At 49.0% G+C, this 19,184-nt stretch overlaps 1 protein-coding gene across 1 annotated transcript in view; it reads right to left on the bottom strand.

Annotated features, from left to right (window-relative positions):
• The window catches only part of TSPAN2 (tetraspanin 2), a 56,364-nt gene extending 39,137 nt beyond the window's left edge, over positions 1–17,227 (bottom strand). Inside the window, exons 1-2 of the mRNA XM_027058277.2 lie at positions 17,069–17,227; positions 1,354–1,456 (exon numbers count right to left, since the gene is read on the bottom strand). Coding sequence (XP_026914078.1) covers positions 1,354–1,456; positions 17,069–17,137 — 172 coding nt within the window. The 5' untranslated portion in view covers positions 17,138–17,227. The remainder of the gene's footprint in view (positions 1–1,353; positions 1,457–17,068) is intronic.
• Positions 17,228–19,184: the final 1,957 nt, after the last annotated feature.

Below are 19,184 nucleotides of genomic sequence, written 5' to 3' on the forward strand. Positions count from 1 at the left end.
GGTGTCTGAGGTTATCCCAAGGACTGCCGGTGGAAAGACGGAAAAACCCTGGCTCCTTGATGACTTTGCTGGACCCAGAACTAGCTCTGGAGACGAGACTCCCCACCGCCACTCTTCCCTCCCCACGTTTCATCAATTTCGATATACATTTTACATATTTACACTTTAATGTTTCTAAAATTAGCATGCATATTTTAGGGGCGGTCATGGCTGAATTGGCAGCATTTCTTCTTTCCCACCTCGAGGTGGAACTTAAAATAATTGTGTGTTTTACAAAAGACTGCATCTAAGATTTGATGAATGTGGAGTGTCCTTACAGTTACCCGTCTTGTAGTAGGTTTTCTTGTTACTTGCTCCTGGAAGTATCCTCGCCGATCTGGCTGCTCTCTGCAGGAGGAGGCAGTGTGCGAAAGGTGCCAGGAACAGGAGGTGACACAGCTGTGGGTGGCCCTTCCTGGTGTGGACTGAGCCTGGGTGCTCAGTCCCCCCGGCCCGGCAGTGAACGTTGCTCTTCTCCGTGCTGGGAGCAAAGGACTTGCACAGGGCCCTGCTTCTCCCCCAGCAACTGACGCGGACCGTGTGGCTGCTACAGACCGTGAAATGGCCAGTCACACAGGGCTATGACCTGCAGTGACAACGGTCTGGAGGTTTTTGAAGTCTAGAGTCTGGGTGCACGTGGCTGGAGAGTGAGGACATTCTCAGAAGAGGATGAGGAGTAGATCAGAGGGACTAAACCCGGGGAAATGCTCAGCCCCTATTACTGACCACACTGTCTCAGAACTGCAGGCTGCCCTCGCAGCCCTCATCCCTTTCCTCCTGCTGGGCGGGGAGGCAGCCTCTTCCCTGGGTAGGGAGCCCTGCCTTCTGCAGGCCCTAGTTAGGGATGGACTGAGCACCTCCAAACTTTGAGATGTCTCCTCACTTTGAATGGTGTCTCTCTTATGACAATTTAAAATAGCAGATCACACACAAAAAAACCTGACTCGGCAGGGACCCCATCAGCCCAGACGGACAAGAGGATGACTGATTTTGTGGCGCACCCACCTCATTCGGAGGGCAAGAGGCAACCTTCTAACTCTTTGGAAATGAGATGTGGCTGAGAGAAGCACAGTGGGTCGGTCCTGGTCCTCCCACACTGGTCTTTCTCGATCCATGTGAGGAACGGGCAGGGTAGGGGTGCAGGGTCCTCGCCTGCCATGGCCACATGGCCCCTGCACCCTCGGGGCCAGGTGGAGTCTACAGGGGTCAGGTTTTGCATCCTCACTTCCCCTCCATAAGTCCAGGTGTGGGTTCTGCCCTAAGCCTCTGGGGCAGCTCTGGTAAAGCTTAGAGGAGCAAGCTGGGGTCACTCACCCATGTAGAAATACTCCGGGGACTTGTCCTCTGATGAGAAGTCCTTCATGGTGCCTCCAAACCGAAACCATAGTCCAAAACCAATGACGGCCGACCCTGCCAGCTGAAAGGGAAACAACCTGGTTTTTCAGGGAATGGAAAGGGATGGTGTACACATAATCTGGGAGTGGGCTGGGGGCACAGAGTGCTGAGGCTGGATGAGGCTATCCCTTCAGAAACCAGCCTGTCTGCCCTTCATGTTTCCTAGGGAAGGTGAAACAATGTGCTCAAAGCCTCTCAGGTACCTGATGTGATACCAGAACTGGGATTTCCTGATTCCAAGCCCAGAGTTTTCCCCATTCTGCCAGGCTGCCCTGCGGTGACTGGGCATAACAGCACACCCTGGGAGGCATCTCAAAAAGAATGTTCCAATCAAAGTCCCCCTGGAAGGCATCTACCCTCTGCCACATCGTCCCTTGCTGGGCAGTCCGCACCTCCTCACCGACATCACAGTGAAAGGGGACCGTCACCACAACAGCAAGCTGAGCTCTAAGACCTGGAAGAAACCCACTTTTCTCAACTGGAAGAAAGCACACCACCTCAGAACCCGCTTTCACCTCATGAGTGTGCAGTGCCCAGTTAGAAAGCTCTTTTAGAGGGATCTAGAACCCTGTCTCCACCAGGGCCTCTATGATCACAGTACGGCCTGGGGATGGTTTTGCAGGCAGAGAGGGAGCTCAGCTGTTTTTTTGTTTTGTTTTGTGTTTTTTTTTTTTTTTCTTTTTGGTTGCTATTTTGAGTTTCCATGGAAAGTGAGAAAGGAAAAAATAATTTTCTGAAAAAGCACGGTCTGTGTACTGTGCGGCTCATGGAGAGGCCGTGTGGCTGGCGCAGGCAGCGGCTGGTAGACTCATCGCCTGCTTCCTCTCGGCCACTCTGAGGGCTTCTGTGAGGCTCCGCATCAACGCTGGGAGTCTTTCCTCCTGTCGCAGGCCTGTCACAACTCCTGCCACAAACACCCATCTCGAATTGCGTCCTATCAGTCAATCAACAGCTACTCGCTGGGCACCTGCTGGGCTCGGAGGCTCGCGGGGAAGCAAGCAGATGTCAAGATCGCTCCTGGGTCAGCCAACCCCTCTCATTGGTGTGGGGGCGCCCGAGCCCATCATCACATGAGCAGTTCAGAGGCTGCTTCTGGCCCGACAGGGAAGAGCACACACACATGCTAGCAACAGGACAGGATGCGGTCAGGGCAGTAGAGGTTTTCCGAAGGAAAAGGGCATCAAAGTCAGGGTCAGACCAGAGCCCTTTGGATGCAGCATCCCTCCATTCGCAGGGCTGCTGCTAAAGGACCTGGTGCTCCCGTTTGGGGCTCTCTGGCTGGACTTACGTAAGGACTTTGTCCTTCCCTTGTCTCCAGGCCACTTCCCTCTGTGGCTGGCTTCTTCAGAAGAGCATGGGGAGTCAGAGGCGCTAGCGCTCCACCAGCTGGACTCTCTCATGTGGAATAAGTAAAAGTTTCCAGTACTTAGGGGAAAGCACTAATTGGATAATGTGAGGGACAGCTAAGGGAGCTGGAGTCTGCCAGCTTTTTATTTTTTTTATTTTTTTTATAGCATTTATTCATTTTTGGAAGACGGAGAAAGACAGACCGTGAGCAGGGGAGGGGCAGAGAGAGAGGGAGACATAAGATCCCAAGCAGGCTCCAGGCTCTGAGCTGTCAGCACAGAGCCCGATGTGGGGCTCCAACTCCCAAGACCAAGAGATCATGACTGAGCTGAAGTCGGACGCTTAACGGACCGAGCCACCCCGGAGTCTGACAGCTTTAAAAGGGGTTTTGCATGTTTAAAAGGGTAGCACGGCATGGAAAAGTATTGAAAGAAGTCATGCTAAAACAGTCACAGTATGTATCTTTGAAGGTGGGATTATGGGTGGCTTTTTTTTTCCCACTCTACGGTCTAAGTTGTGTGCATTAAGCATGTATTACTCTCGTAAGCTTAAAAATGTTGTTTCTTTTCTTTCTTTCTTTTTTTTTTTTTAAAGCATTATAGGGTAGTTTATCTGCTCAACCCTGAAAGAGCGGGGAGGCTTTTCTTGGGCCGTGCTTTAGTTTGGGAGGGAACCAGCTTTGAGGTCATTGCTGTTCTGGTGTAGGAAAGAGAATGATGCCCTTGGGAGGACACTGTCCTAGAAGCTCCCCGAGGCTGCCTGGGACAGATGTGCCCAGCAAAGCCTCACAGGCAACCCTCCCATCTTGCCTCTGTGGCGACTTGATGGAAAGACAGTTTCCAAATACAAAGCAAAATCTATTGACAGAGGCGTCAGGCCAAAGGCCTGCAGCCACCAAGCAGACTGTGGAGGAGGTGACTGGTCCCAGGGACACCCCACCACGCGGCCACATTTTTGGCATGTCTGTACACAGACTTTAATTTATTGCTGTCTGGGATCACCCTCCCAGACGGAACACATTTGTCCACTTCTGGCACACATGTATTCACTGCATAATGGAAAATTAAAAGAGAAGTTGCAATTTAAAGCCACGGGGCAAGGAGAAAAAAATCTGGGCTTGCTCATCCACGCCCCCAACCCCAAACCACACGGGTTTCCTCCCGGGTCAAGGAAACTGTGGCTTAACTGAATGTCATCACTGTGTGGAGGGAATCCTCCCAGCACATAGCCACTGGCTGTGTCAGGAATACGTGGGTGAGGACCAGTCGGGCCTGAGGTTGCTCGTGACAACAGTGATCGCTGCTTTGGAAAGTGACATCAACACAGACCACGTAGCCCTTTGGTTTTTTCAGACTCACCATTCCGGTAAGGCTCTTGTAATACTCCGATCACTGGACTCTGACTGATCTAACTCATGCTACAAACTGAATTAAATTGAAAAACTTCATCCCAATTCCAGTGCAGCCAGGGGCAAAGAGAGCAAGGCAGGTGTCAGTGAGTCCCCTTGCTCTGTGTGTCCCAAACCCGGGAAAAGACATCTCACTAAATGATGTGGGAGAAGACTTCAGGCCCACTAAGCTTAAATTTTAACCCCTTCTAGGCCCAAACCCTCCGTTTTCCCGCTCTTCTCCTTTTAATCTCAGCCACAACATGCACCTCAGCCAGTGTTGGAACAAACAAGGAATGAGGCCGCCCTTTCCTTCTCTTGCCCCTGCCCTCACCTCCTTCCCCTTCCTCCCATCTTTCAAGGAATCAACTGCGGTCCCAGTGGGATGTGCTAGGCTTTAGGAAATCAATGCTGAAAGACAGGACTCACAGTCTCACATGGAAGATAATCCCATGAATGGACACATGAAACGTAATGCAGGAAGTGTGCTCATGGGAGAGCGTCACACTGCCCTGGGGGGTCAGAGCAAAGCGTGACAACCGGTGTTCGGCAGAAGGCATTTTGATTTACACCTTGAAGAATGAGCTGGAAGTCACTGAGCCAGGGAGGACTGGAAGGGGGGAGCAAATATCAGGCAGAGGGAACAGCATGGGTAAGGCTTTCCTTCCTTACCTGGAACCTGTGTTGGGCAGAGAGAGAAATCTGGGGCTGGAAAAGCACATTGGGGCAGACCATGCATGGCCCATGGCTTCTACTTAGCTTGCTGCCATCTTGGAAAGCCCATGGCAGGGCCTTGAGGGGAGGGGAGACGGGAGCTACTCATTTTGATGGAACAATCAGGAGCATGAGTGCTTCCTCATGCCAGACAGTGAGAAGCCAGAGATAAAGACCCGATGGCTGAAGGAGGGAGCAGGGACACTAGAGAGTGGATGTAGTTGAGTGGTGAGGACCACAAAGGATCCACTCTCCTAACTAAAGAACTTTCCTGAGGGCTGCCCCTGTGTCCAGGACTCGTACCAATCCTCATGCCTCTGGAGTAATTCTCACTAGAGATGTTGTTTTTTCTAGGAATGGATGTTTTCCTACAGCAGGATGAGTGGGACTTTGATGTTGGTCACTTAAACATTTATTGAACATCTATTGTGAGCCAGGAGCCAAAGATTCATAGGAAAGGAAGACCCAGTTCCTTCTCAGGAGGATCTCAGGGGCTCATGGAGAAGCTGGTTCCCACCGGGTGGTCCACAACAGACACAAACCTTGCAGGTAAGAATTCAATCACAGAACCAGCCCACGAGAAGATGCCAGATATCATTATCCTTTGTGTCACATTTCTTTTCTGAGGATGAACTGTGCATTACGAACTCAGAGAATGTGATGAAACAGAATTTTGAGGGCAAAAGTGTGCCCACCATTTAAAAAGAGGACAGGAATCAAATAGGGGGAAAAAGGTAACAGTGAAGGGAACAGTGACATATACATCCATGTCATTAAATAGGGGGTCACCAGATACAACTATATTATGCATCTTCACAGGCAAGTGGTTTCAGTATCTAACCATACTCCAGAGCGTTTGCAGGACACAAAGTTGCAAATTGTAAGCATATGTCTTTAGAGAAGGCGGTTTGTGTTCTAAAACTGAAGTAGCAGCGGAGAGGTCTCCAGACCTGCTCAGAAAGCATTTAAGAAAGTGGATGAGCAAAAAGTTTCCTTTAAGGAATGGCTATCTGTCAGAAACAGATCATCTGGCACAAAGCAGAACTTGTCAAAGGATTTCAATTTTATTTTGCTGTATTTATTTCTACTTTCCTAGGATTGCTGATGAAATGTTCCATCTTGAGGACATATTTTTTTCACTTAAAGAAAATAAAGATTTCATGGATCACAAACATGGTTCTTTGGAAGGCACTAAGTTGGAAAGTGGGCTGTGCTAAGATGCGAAAATGCAAAGATCACTCCCCAGACCCTGGTGCCCAGGGCTGCCCAGCCCCCCACCTGCACCCACACCCACACCCAGAGGCGGCCAGCCAAACCTTGATCATAAAAAGCAAATACATGCCACTCTGCTATCTGATAACTAAACCCAGCAGAAAGCCCCCTATTTGGGTAAAAAAAGCTTCTCTTGGGGAAGTTCTCAGTACATATTTTTTCACCTATACGGGAGACACAGTTTCAATTCCTCCTCACACTTGAGGGCCTCCGCTCTTACTCTCTTGCTGTTTCTTTAGCTTAGAAAGCTCTCCTCCCCTCTCCTCCCCTCCCCCTCCCCTGAGCTCCCCAACTTGCCCCCCATCTCCACCCCCCAGCTATCAGCTCTCTTGTCACTTCCTCTGGGAAACCTACGCTGGCCTGCATATGTATTTTCCTTCATGTCTCATGTAACCACTTCTATTTAAATATTTCTGGAATTCAGAGGTGCCTGGGTAGCTCAGTTGGTTAAGTGCCTGACTCTTGATTTTGGCTCAAGTCAATGATCTCACAGTCTTGGGATTGAGCCTCGTGTGTGGTCTCTGCTGACATGGCGGGGCCTGCTTGGGATTCTCTGTCTCTCTCCCTCTCTCTCTCTGCCCGTCCCCGCTCTGTCTCTCTCAAAATAAATAAACATTAAAAACATAATCCGTTGTAAATATTTCTGGCATTGAAAAAAACTAAGGCCTGAGCTGCATGAGGGTAGGGACAGGGTGTATGTTGATTTACCCCTCAGCCTTGTAGAGCAGGCTCCCAACAGACATCTGTTACGTGCAAGAGTGGAGGGCCTTCACAAGGTTACCATTTAGGCTGTGCTGTGGACTGAACTGTGTCCTCCACCACCACCCAGATTCATATGCTGAAGCCCTACCTGCAGTGTGATGGTATTTGGAGGTGCGGCCTTTGAGGGATGATTAGGTTTAGATGGGGTCATGATGGTGAGAGCCCCATGATGGGATTCCTTTATAAGAGACCCTAGAGCCCGCACTCTCCTTCTCTGTCTCTCTCTCTCTCTCTCTCTCTGCCATGTGAGGACACAGTGAGAAGGCAGCCATCTGATTTCCAGGAAGAAAGCTTTCACCAAGAGCCCAATCGGCCAATACCTTGATCTTGACTTTCCAAGCCTCCAGAATTGTAAGAAATAAATTTCTGTTGTTTAAGCCAATCTATGGTATTTTTTTTATGGCAACCTGACTTGACTAAGACAGGCTGACAGGAATGATTGCCCCCCAAGGGAATACTTTGCAAAATACTATTTTCAAAAACATCTGAGCCTGGGAAACACTGTGCAGACACCTTGGAAGGCACTGTGTGAACACACTGCTGAATATACTCAGCAAAACACTTTCCCACAGAAAACCAAAACAAAACCAGCGCAGATAGTTATCCACTTCCGTGTTTCCTAAGCCTGTGCGGATGTGTGCTGTCCCCTCATGCGTGGACACAGGGTACATCTCCACACGCCTTTTACAGGCAGGGACATATGATTGCAATTAGAGCAGCAATCAAGGACTCGAATGAAAGACTGAACCAAAGCAATTTTGTATTCTTGCTTCTCCAGGGTCAACCCCATGTGCGCCCACAACCCAACTCATCTGCAAATCTCTTCTTTGGGATGAAGTCACGCAAAGCTGGAAATGACACTTGAACCCCAGAGTTTCCATTAAAAGCTTTTAAGCTCAGGGGCAGTTCTCATCCCGGATGGAATCACGTAATGAGCACTCACAGTTTTGATGTGATTGCAAACCACATTATGATACCATAAGGGTAATGGAGTTTCATCCTTTCAGCAGGCAAACGTCAGAAGCACATTTGCTCTGGATGGTGACACTAATTTTCTCAAGGAGGAAAGCCAGCTCCCAAGATTTTCATCCCCTTATTCAGTGAAAGGAGGCAGGCAGCACTTTCTCAAAATCGAGGATTTTGTCAGAAGAAACCCAAGAGCCAAAGGCCACAGGAGATCTGAGGAAGCTCGCTGCCTTTGCCCTGACATCCGGAGCAGGTGAGGTGTAACGGGGAGGCAGGGCTGCAGCAGTGTATGTTAGCTTGGAAATGTGCTGGTTAGATACCAGGGTTTCTGATTTTCCCTATTATTTTTCTCATAACGGTTTCATTAGAACAAGCTCGTGCTTCAGAAATTCCCGAAAGACTGCCTCCGGGTAAGGATATATTTTAAAACCAATCCATGTTGAATTCTCTGCACTGATGGTAATGTTCTGCAATCAACATCGCGACAGAATCAGGAGCATGTCCTCTCTGGAAAGAATGCCGGGTTATAGATTTGAGCCAAACACGCCTTCTTGTGCTTGTTTAGGTCATTAGGAAGTTAACTTGTGTGGCTCAACCAGCATGGCATTGCGTGGGAGGCAGTGTGGAAGTGCTGGGTCACCCCGGGGACAGGAGAAGGAAACCAACCTGGGGTGGAGCTTTCCTCCACCCCAAAGCAGACACAAGACAGGTGCTGGAAAGTGTGTCGCATTTACTCAGTGGTTCTACACAACGCCTTGTCTCTAAAGAGATACAGGGCAAAGGAGGAGGGGGGGAAGTAATCAGCAAGGATTAGGAGAAAGGTGATGGCCGTATAGTTGTCTTTGACAGCAACACAAATATCACAGACTGCTGGCTAATGATTCCAGTGAGCAGATGGCTTCATCAAGGGAAGATCAAATACAGAACTAACATCCAACCCACCAAGTCACTGAAGTGAATGAAATCCGCTGTCTGCCTTAGCTCACCTAGTGGATGACTTCCCAGGAGCACAGTAATGGCCTTTTCTACATCCTCTGACTTCCTCCTTACAACACCTGGCTGGCTCTTATCCCAGGCTCGCCCTCTGAGTAGACATATACCTTGAGGGCTCCAATGCCTACTGTGATATCTCATCTGTGTCAAGCTTTATATGAGCAAAGACTGGGCATGAAGCAATATTTGTTTTAGAGCCTAATATCGTTCAAGGTATCTCAATAATTATTCTTGAGATACATAGGATTCTTAAATATCAATCTATGATAATGCTCTCCATCCAGTTTTAGATGGTACAGAGAAACAACAGGAGGAAATAAATGTTTCAGGTAGAACTCAGGTCAGACTGGAACAAGCCTAAAAGCTTTGGTTTATTAAAAAGTTAGCTTGGATGGAATCCCGGAGAAATCCTGAAAGTCCAGCTTGGTGTTCTAGAGAGCTTTTACTTAACAGCAATTTTGCCAGAAGCCATTTGTGCCGTGAAGGCAGACAGCGCTGGGGCATTAACAGGGGACCGGACAGATTCGAGTGTGTGCAGGGAGAGCAAATGGGCTTCCTGGCTGAGTGACAGCAACTTTCAGGGCACCAGGCCCTGCTCCACAGGGGGCTTTGCCATCCTCGCCCAACTTCCGTGGCCCAGTTTATGAGCTGACTCTTTCCCAACCACCATTACAATGGGGAGGACGGGGCTTGGCACGCACTTGGGAACACTGCCAACGATTCTTCTTGAAAATTTTACCGCTTCTGAGTATTCTGACTGCATAGTGATGCCCTCAGGCTGGATCATAACAAAAACATCCACCATATAGTGCTGCGGTGTCGACAGGCGGAGGTTCTAGGCATCCTAGATTGGAATCAGGCTCTGTCACTTACTAGTCTGTGATCCTGAGCAAGACACCTGATCCCTCTAACCCTCAGCTTCCTCATCTGCAAAGTGGAGGTAATAACAGTGCCTCCCTAAGAGGTTAAATGAGGTCACGGTTCACACTTAGGAGAGGGAGTGAGTGTTAGGAGTGGGAGTGGCACTGAGTTTCATTATGGTGATAGACGTGCTAATGTTACTACATACAGTCAAACTGAAAACTGAATCCTACTCAAGGTAGGAAACACCAGTCCCATAGTACCAATAGCTAAGTCTTCTGCTACCTGTCTCCCCTCACTTTTATTTTAGCTCTATGCTCTTTCCAGGATAGCTAGAATCCCCTTGAGTTTTCTCAATCATCCGATACTCCAGACGTCAGTGCCCCTTTCTAAAAACTATACTTCCCCTCTCTCTTTAGTTTTATAAGACCTAATGAGAGATAAACAGAAAAAATGGTTTAGAGAGAAAGAATAACTATACTTAGGCTAGAGCTATCCAATAGAACTTTTCCCAGTGATGTGAATATAGATGTTCCCTCTCTGTCCAGTATTGTAGCCACTAGCCCCCTATGGTTATCAAGCACTTGACATGGGGCTACTGTGACTGGGGAGCTGAATATTAAGTCTCTTTTAATACTAACTAATTTAAATCTGAGTCGCCGCATATGGTTACTAGCACGGTCACCATACTGGAATGCACACGTTCATCACAGCTCCAACCTTCTCTCCTGCTGGTCTGCAGACTTAGAGTGGTTGACACCAGAGAGTCTGGGGCCACACACGGAAACCCAGCTCTGTCGCTGGCTGGCTCGGAGTCCCCGCCAAGTCTCTTAAAGTGTCTGCACCTCTGTCTCCTCCTGTGCAAACTAGGGGTAACAATAGCTGCTATTTTGGAGATTGGAGTGAGGATTTAAGGAGCTAATGTAGAAAATGCGCTCAGGAAAGCAGCAGCACACAGCTTACATTTATATAATGCTTACTATTCTTCCTCAAGGTTTTGCTCCTGAAATTAAGTTTAAAAACTGTCTCTTGATACATATATACCCTTTCTCAATTCCCATCTTGCTTTTCCTCTGTCTTAAACTGATCAGTCATGTTCTCAACCTCTCTCCTGCCTCTCATATACTGGACCTGACTCTCGGCTTCCACATCTGTAAAATGGGGATAATTACATTATGTCATGGGCCCGTTGCAATGTGTGATCAAATGGGATAAGGCATGTGAAAGCATTTTGTAAACTAAAACATCATATGAATGTTAATTAGCATTATTATTTTTGTGTCTAATTAAATCCAAAAAGGATGAAAAAGGCCGGCCAAGGTAACCCTTACTCATCTGTAAGATATGCTCTCAGCCAATCGGATATTCTCATTTTACCTGCTTCTCCCTCAATTCCTTCTCCAAATTCTTTAGCAACCATGACGTGATTTGCCTCAGTGGTCAGTACAGCATCACTTACTTCAGGAGAACAGCCCTGTTGTGATGTTAATGGTCAATATTAACGTAGGGGATGGAGGTTATGTTCTTTTTTGTGACACATGGTTGGAGACATAAGGATATTGCATGCATGTTCTAGAATTGCACAGTGAAATGAAGTGAACAATGGACACATGGTCACTGGGTAATTCTAGAAACCATCAAGTCTTAATGTGAAAAAAAAAAAAGTCTTTTAAGAGAAATGCCATAAGGAAGCCAAAACAAAGGGTACTCTCTGCCCCGTTCAGAAATGAGAGCTACCAGGAGGTCTTTGACCTCTTCAGGCCACATCTAAACCAAAGTGTATTCCCTAGACCAGCAGCATCAGCCATCACTGGGAGGCTTGTTAGAGATGCAGACCTACTGAGCAAAGTGGATATTTGGACAAGACCTTCCAATGATTTGCAGACACACTGAAGTGAGAGGGGCGGCAATCACCAAAGGCTTTCCCATCGCTTCTCAAAGCCTTCCCCTTGGTAGTAGAGAGGGAGAACAGGGCACAAACAGGCAGCCCTTGTGCTGCCATCAGTGAACGTAGTCCTGTTGGCCAGAGCTTTGCCAGTGACCGCTGAACCTCTTCTAGGTGCGGAGAGACAAAGGAGGATCCCAGCAAGAAACAGTCACTGCCCTCGAGGAACAAAGACACTAGAGAGGAAATAAGCCACAGTGAAAGGGAAAATGGAGCGCTAACATAGAGGCATGAGCGTCTCAAGGTCAAGGACTGTGTCTTAATCATTTTTGAATGCCCAAGCACTTGGCAGGGTGCCGGGCACACAGTAGGTCATCAGCATATGTCTCCTGAGTAACTGCAGAGGAGGACATCTGTCCTTTGGACTCCATGCTTTTCGGAAGCTATGAAACTCTTGCCCTTTTAGTTGGTCGGTTGGACCTAGGCCACCTATCTGCCACTTCTCTTTACCTTTATGAACCTCTTGGATTCTGGTTTCTACTTGTACTTCTAATGCTTAAATATGACTGCTGCTAATAGCTTACGTTATTGAGTGTTACCTATGCACACGTACTATACTTACTATTTTGCCTATAGTAACTCATTTTATCTGCACAAAAATCACAGATGGATGTTGGTACTCAATTATGTCTATTTTATAGATGAGAAAACTGAAGCTCAAAGAGGTTTAACAACTTGTCCAAGGTCCCCTAGTTAGTAAATAATACAGGCAAGAATAACCCCAGGCAGTGTGATGCCAGTATCCACCTTCCTGGCTTTGAGTTCCTGGATTTGAATGGCCATACTGCCTGGACCTGTCCGAGGTCTACCCGACTACTGGCACTATACCTCTAGCCTCCACACACTGGCCCTGTCATAGACTCCTTGCCCCCTCCAGCAACGCTAGGCCCCTCTTGTCCACGTTAGGGGAGGCTGGCCTCCACTGCTATCTTCCCCCCCAGACAGAAATCAGAAACAAAGACTGTCCTACAAGAAGGCCAAGGAAATTCCTGTCTGCCTTCTGGGGTGGTCTAGCTTTTGGATGGACTCCAAAGAATACTTTCTTCAGGTATTTTTCTAAACCAGTGTTCTGAACAGGTGGTAGCTCTGAAGTCGCTGTTTGAATTCAATTTGACAAAGTGGAGGAGGCAACCTGTGTAAGCTTCAGTAGGGTCAAATATGTTTTACTCCCCAGCCCACGGAACACAGTCTTTCCCAACAGCACCTGCTAGACATCACCGACTGAAACCCCAAAGCTGCATGAATAGTGGTGAGAAGGAAAGGAGAGAAACTTCAGACAAGCCATATATGGCATGTGACTTTCAACAATGAGCAGTCCTGCTTCCTGTCGGTCGCTAACACCAAGTTGCTCGGTATAGCACAATGATAGGAAAACGCTGAGCGTACAACAATAAACCAAGGAATAAACAGCGCCCAGGTTTTTCTTGAAACCAACATATGCAGTGTGGTGGACTGTGGTGTTTTGTTTATATTGCTATGCAACAGAAGAAAAAAATAAAGGTGATTTCAGTGAAAGGCATGGGAATATACTGTGCTATCTGATTGCAGTGTCCGAATTTAGACATGACAGATGTTGGGAGGGGTTCCATGTTAGACATCGACCATGATAACAGACATGAATTTGGTGGGGTTCATGGCTAGGCTGTACTTCTGTTTTTAAAAATTCAGTGGTGAATACAGTCAGCGGCCCTGGGCCAGGCAGTGCTGTGCTGGCTCTGGCAGGATCTAGCTGAATGTATATAAAATCAGGAGCACAGCCTGGGGAGGCTTACTTAAACCAAACTGCCAGAGGAGGCTGCAAATTGATTTGTCAAATTGCAGATCACAGAACACACCCACCCCTACCTCCTTGCCTGCCTTCTGTTGAAGGCCTGATAGGAAAGAGAGTGTAGTCCCCGAGGGGGACCTTCTATCTCAGAGGGGCAGACACCCAAACATCCAACAGTGTGTGGCAATATTACACCTGAATATCACAGTTAAAGCCCAGCCTTCCAGGAAAACTGGCCCCCACCCTCTGCCCATTCCCCAACCTCCCCACAAACCCCTCCAACCAGGAAAAACAACTTCAGAAACGAGGGTGGGGCTTTTCTGGAATCAGGTTCCCTCAGTTACAGTGAAGGTAGACATCTAGATAATTTATCCCAAATACTCATTTTCCCCTAAGTCATTATGTATTGGTTTCAGCTGGCCGTTTCCCTGTGGTTGTGCGTGTAGAGGACCTGGGAAGGCCTCTTGTAACTGCTGCTGCTCTGAGACCCACAGTCCCCACCCTCCCATGGAGTTGGGAGAGAGGAAGACCCCATACCACCCGCACCCATCCCTGCCCCTGTCCTGTGCTCAATCTGCCCAAGACAGAACAAATTGGCAGGTAATGAGCGGGAAGAGATAGGCTCAGTCATCCAGATAAAGTCGATCATTGATTATCTGTGCAAACTGGAAAGGTTATTTGTACCACGTCCTCTAACCTGCAGATTCATGAATTCATTCTACAGACTATTCATTGAGCGGCTCCTGCGTGCTGGGTTCTGTTCTAGGCACTGGAGGTGCAACTGTGAACAAGACATAAAAACAAAACAAACAAAAAACTCCTGCTCTCCGAGCACTCCGAGTTCTAGCGCTCCAAATTCGTGAGTACGAATTGAGAAGATAACATGTAGTTATCCTAAAACAAAGACAAGCTGCAAGCCATTTGGCAAACAGACAGGCTATTCCCCCAAATCACGGGACTCGGGAAAGAGAGCTAATTTTTATCGAATGCTTCCTGTCTGCACTAATAACAACGCTTTTTGAGCACTTACTACGTACTAGACTCATAGGAAGAGGAGGTCAGGCGCTTTACACATTTCCTTTTAATCCTCCTGACAACCCCGTTACCTCAATAGTATGGACGAGAAAACAGACTCTTAGAGATGAGAATAGCTTACTCAAGCACACTCTGCCTGGGATCTCTGCACTCAAGCCTGACCGCTTTGTCAGACTGGATGGTGGCATCGCTCCCTTGCCTTGCCTACCTTCATTCAACAGTCCTTCGGGGTTCAGCTTAAGCACCCTATTCTTCAGGACAAGAGTCCTGACTCCTCACTATTGCTGTGATCCTTTCTCTGAATTCCTTAATTAGATCATACATATAAAAGGTCACGACTAACCCCAGTAGCTAACACATGGCAGACACTCAAACATCACTTCGTTCCTACTTCCCTTCTTTACTGTGCTTATGGCCAGAAGTGTGAACTTTTCGCTTGATTATATACTTATTAACTTGTTGTTCTATATGCATTGGGCTTGTTTCCTTAACAACATTAGCAAACTTAGGGAACAGCATTTTATATTGACAAATTATACATATTAATTTATATTTATATGTGATAAATGAGCTTTATAATACTTATTTAATAATTGTTTAACAGTGGTTCTCAAACTCAAGCATGCATCAGAATTACCTAGAAGGGTTGCTAGAATAGATTGCTGGGTCCCTCCCCCAGAGTTCCTGCTTCAGCAGGCCTAGAATGGAGCTGAGAATATGCATTTCTGACAAGTTCTAAGGAAATGCTGATGCTGCTCGTCTAGGAACCACTCTTTGAGAACCCCTGCTTAGGAGTGTGATGTACCACAGTGTTTAGGAGTTCGAGTCCTGCCTCTGCCACTCACTAGCTATTTGACCTTGGGCAAGTCAACCTATTTGAGCCTCTTTCTTCAACTGTAAAAATGGGGATAGCAATATTATACACGTGAGGACTGTTGTGAGGATTAGGTGTAATAATGAATGCAATGTGCTTAGCACTGTCCCTGACACACAGAAAACATTCAAGAAATGCTTCCTCTTATCCCTGGAAGGGCTGGCATAACATCAGGCACTAAGTAAGCACTGAGCCCAGCCCGAGAATTCCTTCTAAGGCTGATATGAAACTTGTTTTGAATTTGTAAGCAGCGAGAGCGAAGGGTATCACCCAAGCATGACATCTATAATTAACAGCTTTTGAAATTAAGCCACACTATTAAAAAGCACAACATAAAGGGCCTTTAGAAATGTCCCTCCCTACAGTAGGCTGAGTGTAAATGCCTGGGATACAAAAACCATGTGTATTTTTAAAATTCAGGGGCTGTCTTTGGGGTGCCTCCTTCACACCTTCCCCTGCTGCAGGATGCTGAGCCTGGTAACTTGTCTTCTGAGAGGCTGCAGTTGCTGAAGTCACCCAGCCATCTGGGCTAATGGGTTGGCAGACATGAGCAGAGCCCATCACTCAATAATTAATTAGTTGCAGCCATGGGAAGACCGACTCCCCAGAGCCCATAGGACAATCACCAACCTACCTCTTCCTTCCTGGCTGTTTCAAAGCACCCGGGCCACTGCTGCTCCCCCCCCCCCCCAACCCACCACCCCAGCTTTAAGAACCTGTTCACCCAAAACAAGATTTTTATTTTCCCCCAGGGTCTAACTGAGCAGTTATACTGACCGACAGTTTCTTGAGAAAGCCCAAGCAAGAACGTGCAGAGAAAACAATTTTTAGACCTTGTCCTCCAGGGCCCGAGACAGGATAGCCGGGGATCTAGGGATGGTCTGGCCCTAACCTCGTCCCAATAATATAGGAGACCAGGGGCATGGCCCTGTCTCTCTGTGAACCACACTAATCCGGGGAATGCTGGTTCAATGCAAAGTTGAATGAGATCATCTGTGTTATTTAGCAGAGGCTGCGGGCTAGGGGTTGTGGGGAGATGCCGATGCCCTTTGCAAGCCCCTCTCTTCCGTCCATACGCTTCGCAGAAGAGCACCACCACCCCCTCCCAGCCCGTGGTACCCTCTTCTAACACCCAGAATAAGGACGACCCCCCACCCCATACCATTTTCACTCCTACCCCCAATTTCCTAAACAAAACCATCCTCGCCAGGTGGTGTCTCCACACACGCCCTTTGGGGCACCACCCCCCGGCAGCCCCCTCCTGGGCCCGGAGGGGGGGGGGGTTCTCTTCCAGCGCCCTGGCCAGGCCCCCGCTGCGGTAGAAAGGGAGAGCAAGAAGGGGTGAGTGCCCTGAAGGCTGGGGGGACCCACTCCTCAGGAGGTGAGGTGAGGAGGGGCTGGTGTCCCCGCATCTGGAGTCACCAGCTGAGGCAGAGGTTCCTTAAAGGTAAGATCCACAAGGTGTCCCCCCACCTTCTCACCGTTTCTTGTTGCTCAACCTCTCCCTCCCTCTGTGCTTCCTTCCCCTCCATCCCTCCCCTTTTATTTCCCCCTCCCTCTTTGTCTGCCTCTTCCACACCTCCGCCTGTTTGAACACCCAGCCTTCAGGAGCCCGGCTCGGACGCCGCAAAGGCCAGCTCCCCGGGGACCCTGGCCCCGCGCCCCCGCCCGGCCCCTCCCCTGCCCGGCCCTCCGGGCTCCGGGTCTCACCCAGAAGAGCAGGTTGAAGCCGAGCAGCAGGTACTTGATGCATCGCAGGCCCCCGCGGAAGCGCCCCATGCTGCGGCCCCGGCGGCGGGATCCCGAGTCCCCAGGCCCGCGCTCGGAGCGCCGGGAGCGGCGGGAGCCGGCGGGGAGGGGGCGGAGCGCGAGGGACCGTGGGCGGGGCCTGCGGGGGGCGGGGCGGTGGGGCGGGGCCTGCGCCCGGCGCGGGGCTGGAGCGGGCCCTATGGGACCCCGAGAGACTGGCGTGGGGTCGGGGCGCAGAGGGGGCGGAGAGCCGAAGGCCGGAAGGACGCGTCCTCCGCTGTGCCCCCGCAGCGCGGGACCTTACCTCGGTTGCGGGGCCCCGCGGGCGCAGCGCTCTCGGTGCTTCCGCGGGCATCTGACGGGTAGGAGCGTCCGCTGGGGACCGGAGACCCATTTAATCAGCGCCCTGTGCAGAGACTCATTTGAGGCCTGCGGTGGCGGTTGAGAATGAGGACGCGGCCCCAGTGGCTGTGGAAACCTAGGAAGGTGGCCTCGGGCAGAAGAGAAAAGTAGGACCCCGGGGCCGCCCTGAAGCTGGCAGTACCCGGGCTGTGCTCCCCCGGCGCCGGGCGAGCGCACCGGCCGCTGGGCCCCTTCTGGGGATCCCCCCGCTTCGGTCGCTCCCGCACTCCTCCGAGAACTCTTACCTTAATAGGCAAGAACTGGCAGAAGGCGCGGGATGCGGTTACCCTGCGCCCTGATGGCTCCCCACCCTGCCCCTTCTACACTGAACGGGGGAGTCAGTCAGACCCCTCGGGTCCCGCTGGATTCGACTGGTGGGAGGGCTTCGAAAGGAATTCAGATCCTGGGGTATTAAATTGTGATGTGGACACGGGAGAAAAAGCGGGGGGGCGGGCTTTGTGTTGCTGTTTTATTAAGTTAGGCTGCTGGCAGGGAAACCAGGCTCCCGCTCCCATTGACTAAGAGTCTGCAATATGTGGTGCCAGACGGTATGGGGGCGACAAGAAAGTGTAAAACCCAGGAATCCTGTGCACCAATTCAGCAAAACTTGAAGTGCCAATTATAGGCTAGGCATAGTAGCAAGCCCCAGGGACTCAACAATGAGACAGCCAGGCCTGGCAGTATCTTCTATGGTGGTAGAGAGACATCTGTAAGCACATAGTTACAGCAAGATGGGGAGGTTGGGCAAGGTGCTGGCCAGCAGATCTGGACCTCACCTCGTTAGACAGGGAAGACTTTACAGAGGAGAGTGGGCCTGACCTGGTCTTCAAGAATGAGGTGAGCACAAAGGAAGAGCAGTCCAGGCAGATGGGACAGCATGTACAAAACCACAGGGCTGGAGAGACCAAAGTCCCTCCCCCCATACACACGACCTCCAACTACGAGAAATGTAGTTAGCTCAAGTGGAACAGACAGGAGGTGAATCTGGGAGGTGGTGGGCATAGCTCTCAGCTGACAAAGGTCCAAAAGTATCCTTGGGTCTCAGTTTCTTCATTTGCAACATGGAGATCATAGCACCTGCTTCGTAGAGTTGTGAGGATTCAGTTACTCTTTGTAAAGTGCCTAGAACAGTGCCTGGCACAGAGTAAGTACTCTCTAAAGCTAAGCTATCACCGCATCACACTCTTATCAATCAACTGGTTTCTACCATGTTGCCATCTTTGCCTCCATCTGTGTCTTTGGACATTTGTTTGAATAGTGAATTTTATTTATGAAAATGAGTAAGAAGCCAGAAAAATGAAAGTGCTGATTCTGGTAATAAGTCTCAAATAGTGCAGTAGAGACAAAGATGTGAGTCATTAGGTATGCAGAAAGAGGCAAATAGCTTCCATCAAACACTCTTCTAGGTCTCTCATTTCTGCTCTATTATGAAGGAAAAGAACTAAAGGGTAGGGTCTCGTACCTAGTGGGCATTCAATAAATCTGAACTGAATGAACAGCAATGATATATTTTAAATATATTGTTGAATTTTAAGTCTCTAAGACAAAATGCATTTAGAGATGATATATCAAAACTCTTGAGAACAGAACCCTTACAATAACATGTAAATGTATTATTCCTTCATACTATGATTTTAGCTCACATGTATTAGAGACAGATGGTTCCCTACCTAGC

Source organism: Acinonyx jubatus, chromosome C1 (assembly GCF_027475565.1).
Source record: "Acinonyx jubatus isolate Ajub_Pintada_27869175 chromosome C1, VMU_Ajub_asm_v1.0, whole genome shotgun sequence".
In the NCBI taxonomy this organism is placed as follows: Eukaryota; Metazoa; Chordata; class Mammalia; order Carnivora; family Felidae; genus Acinonyx; species Acinonyx jubatus.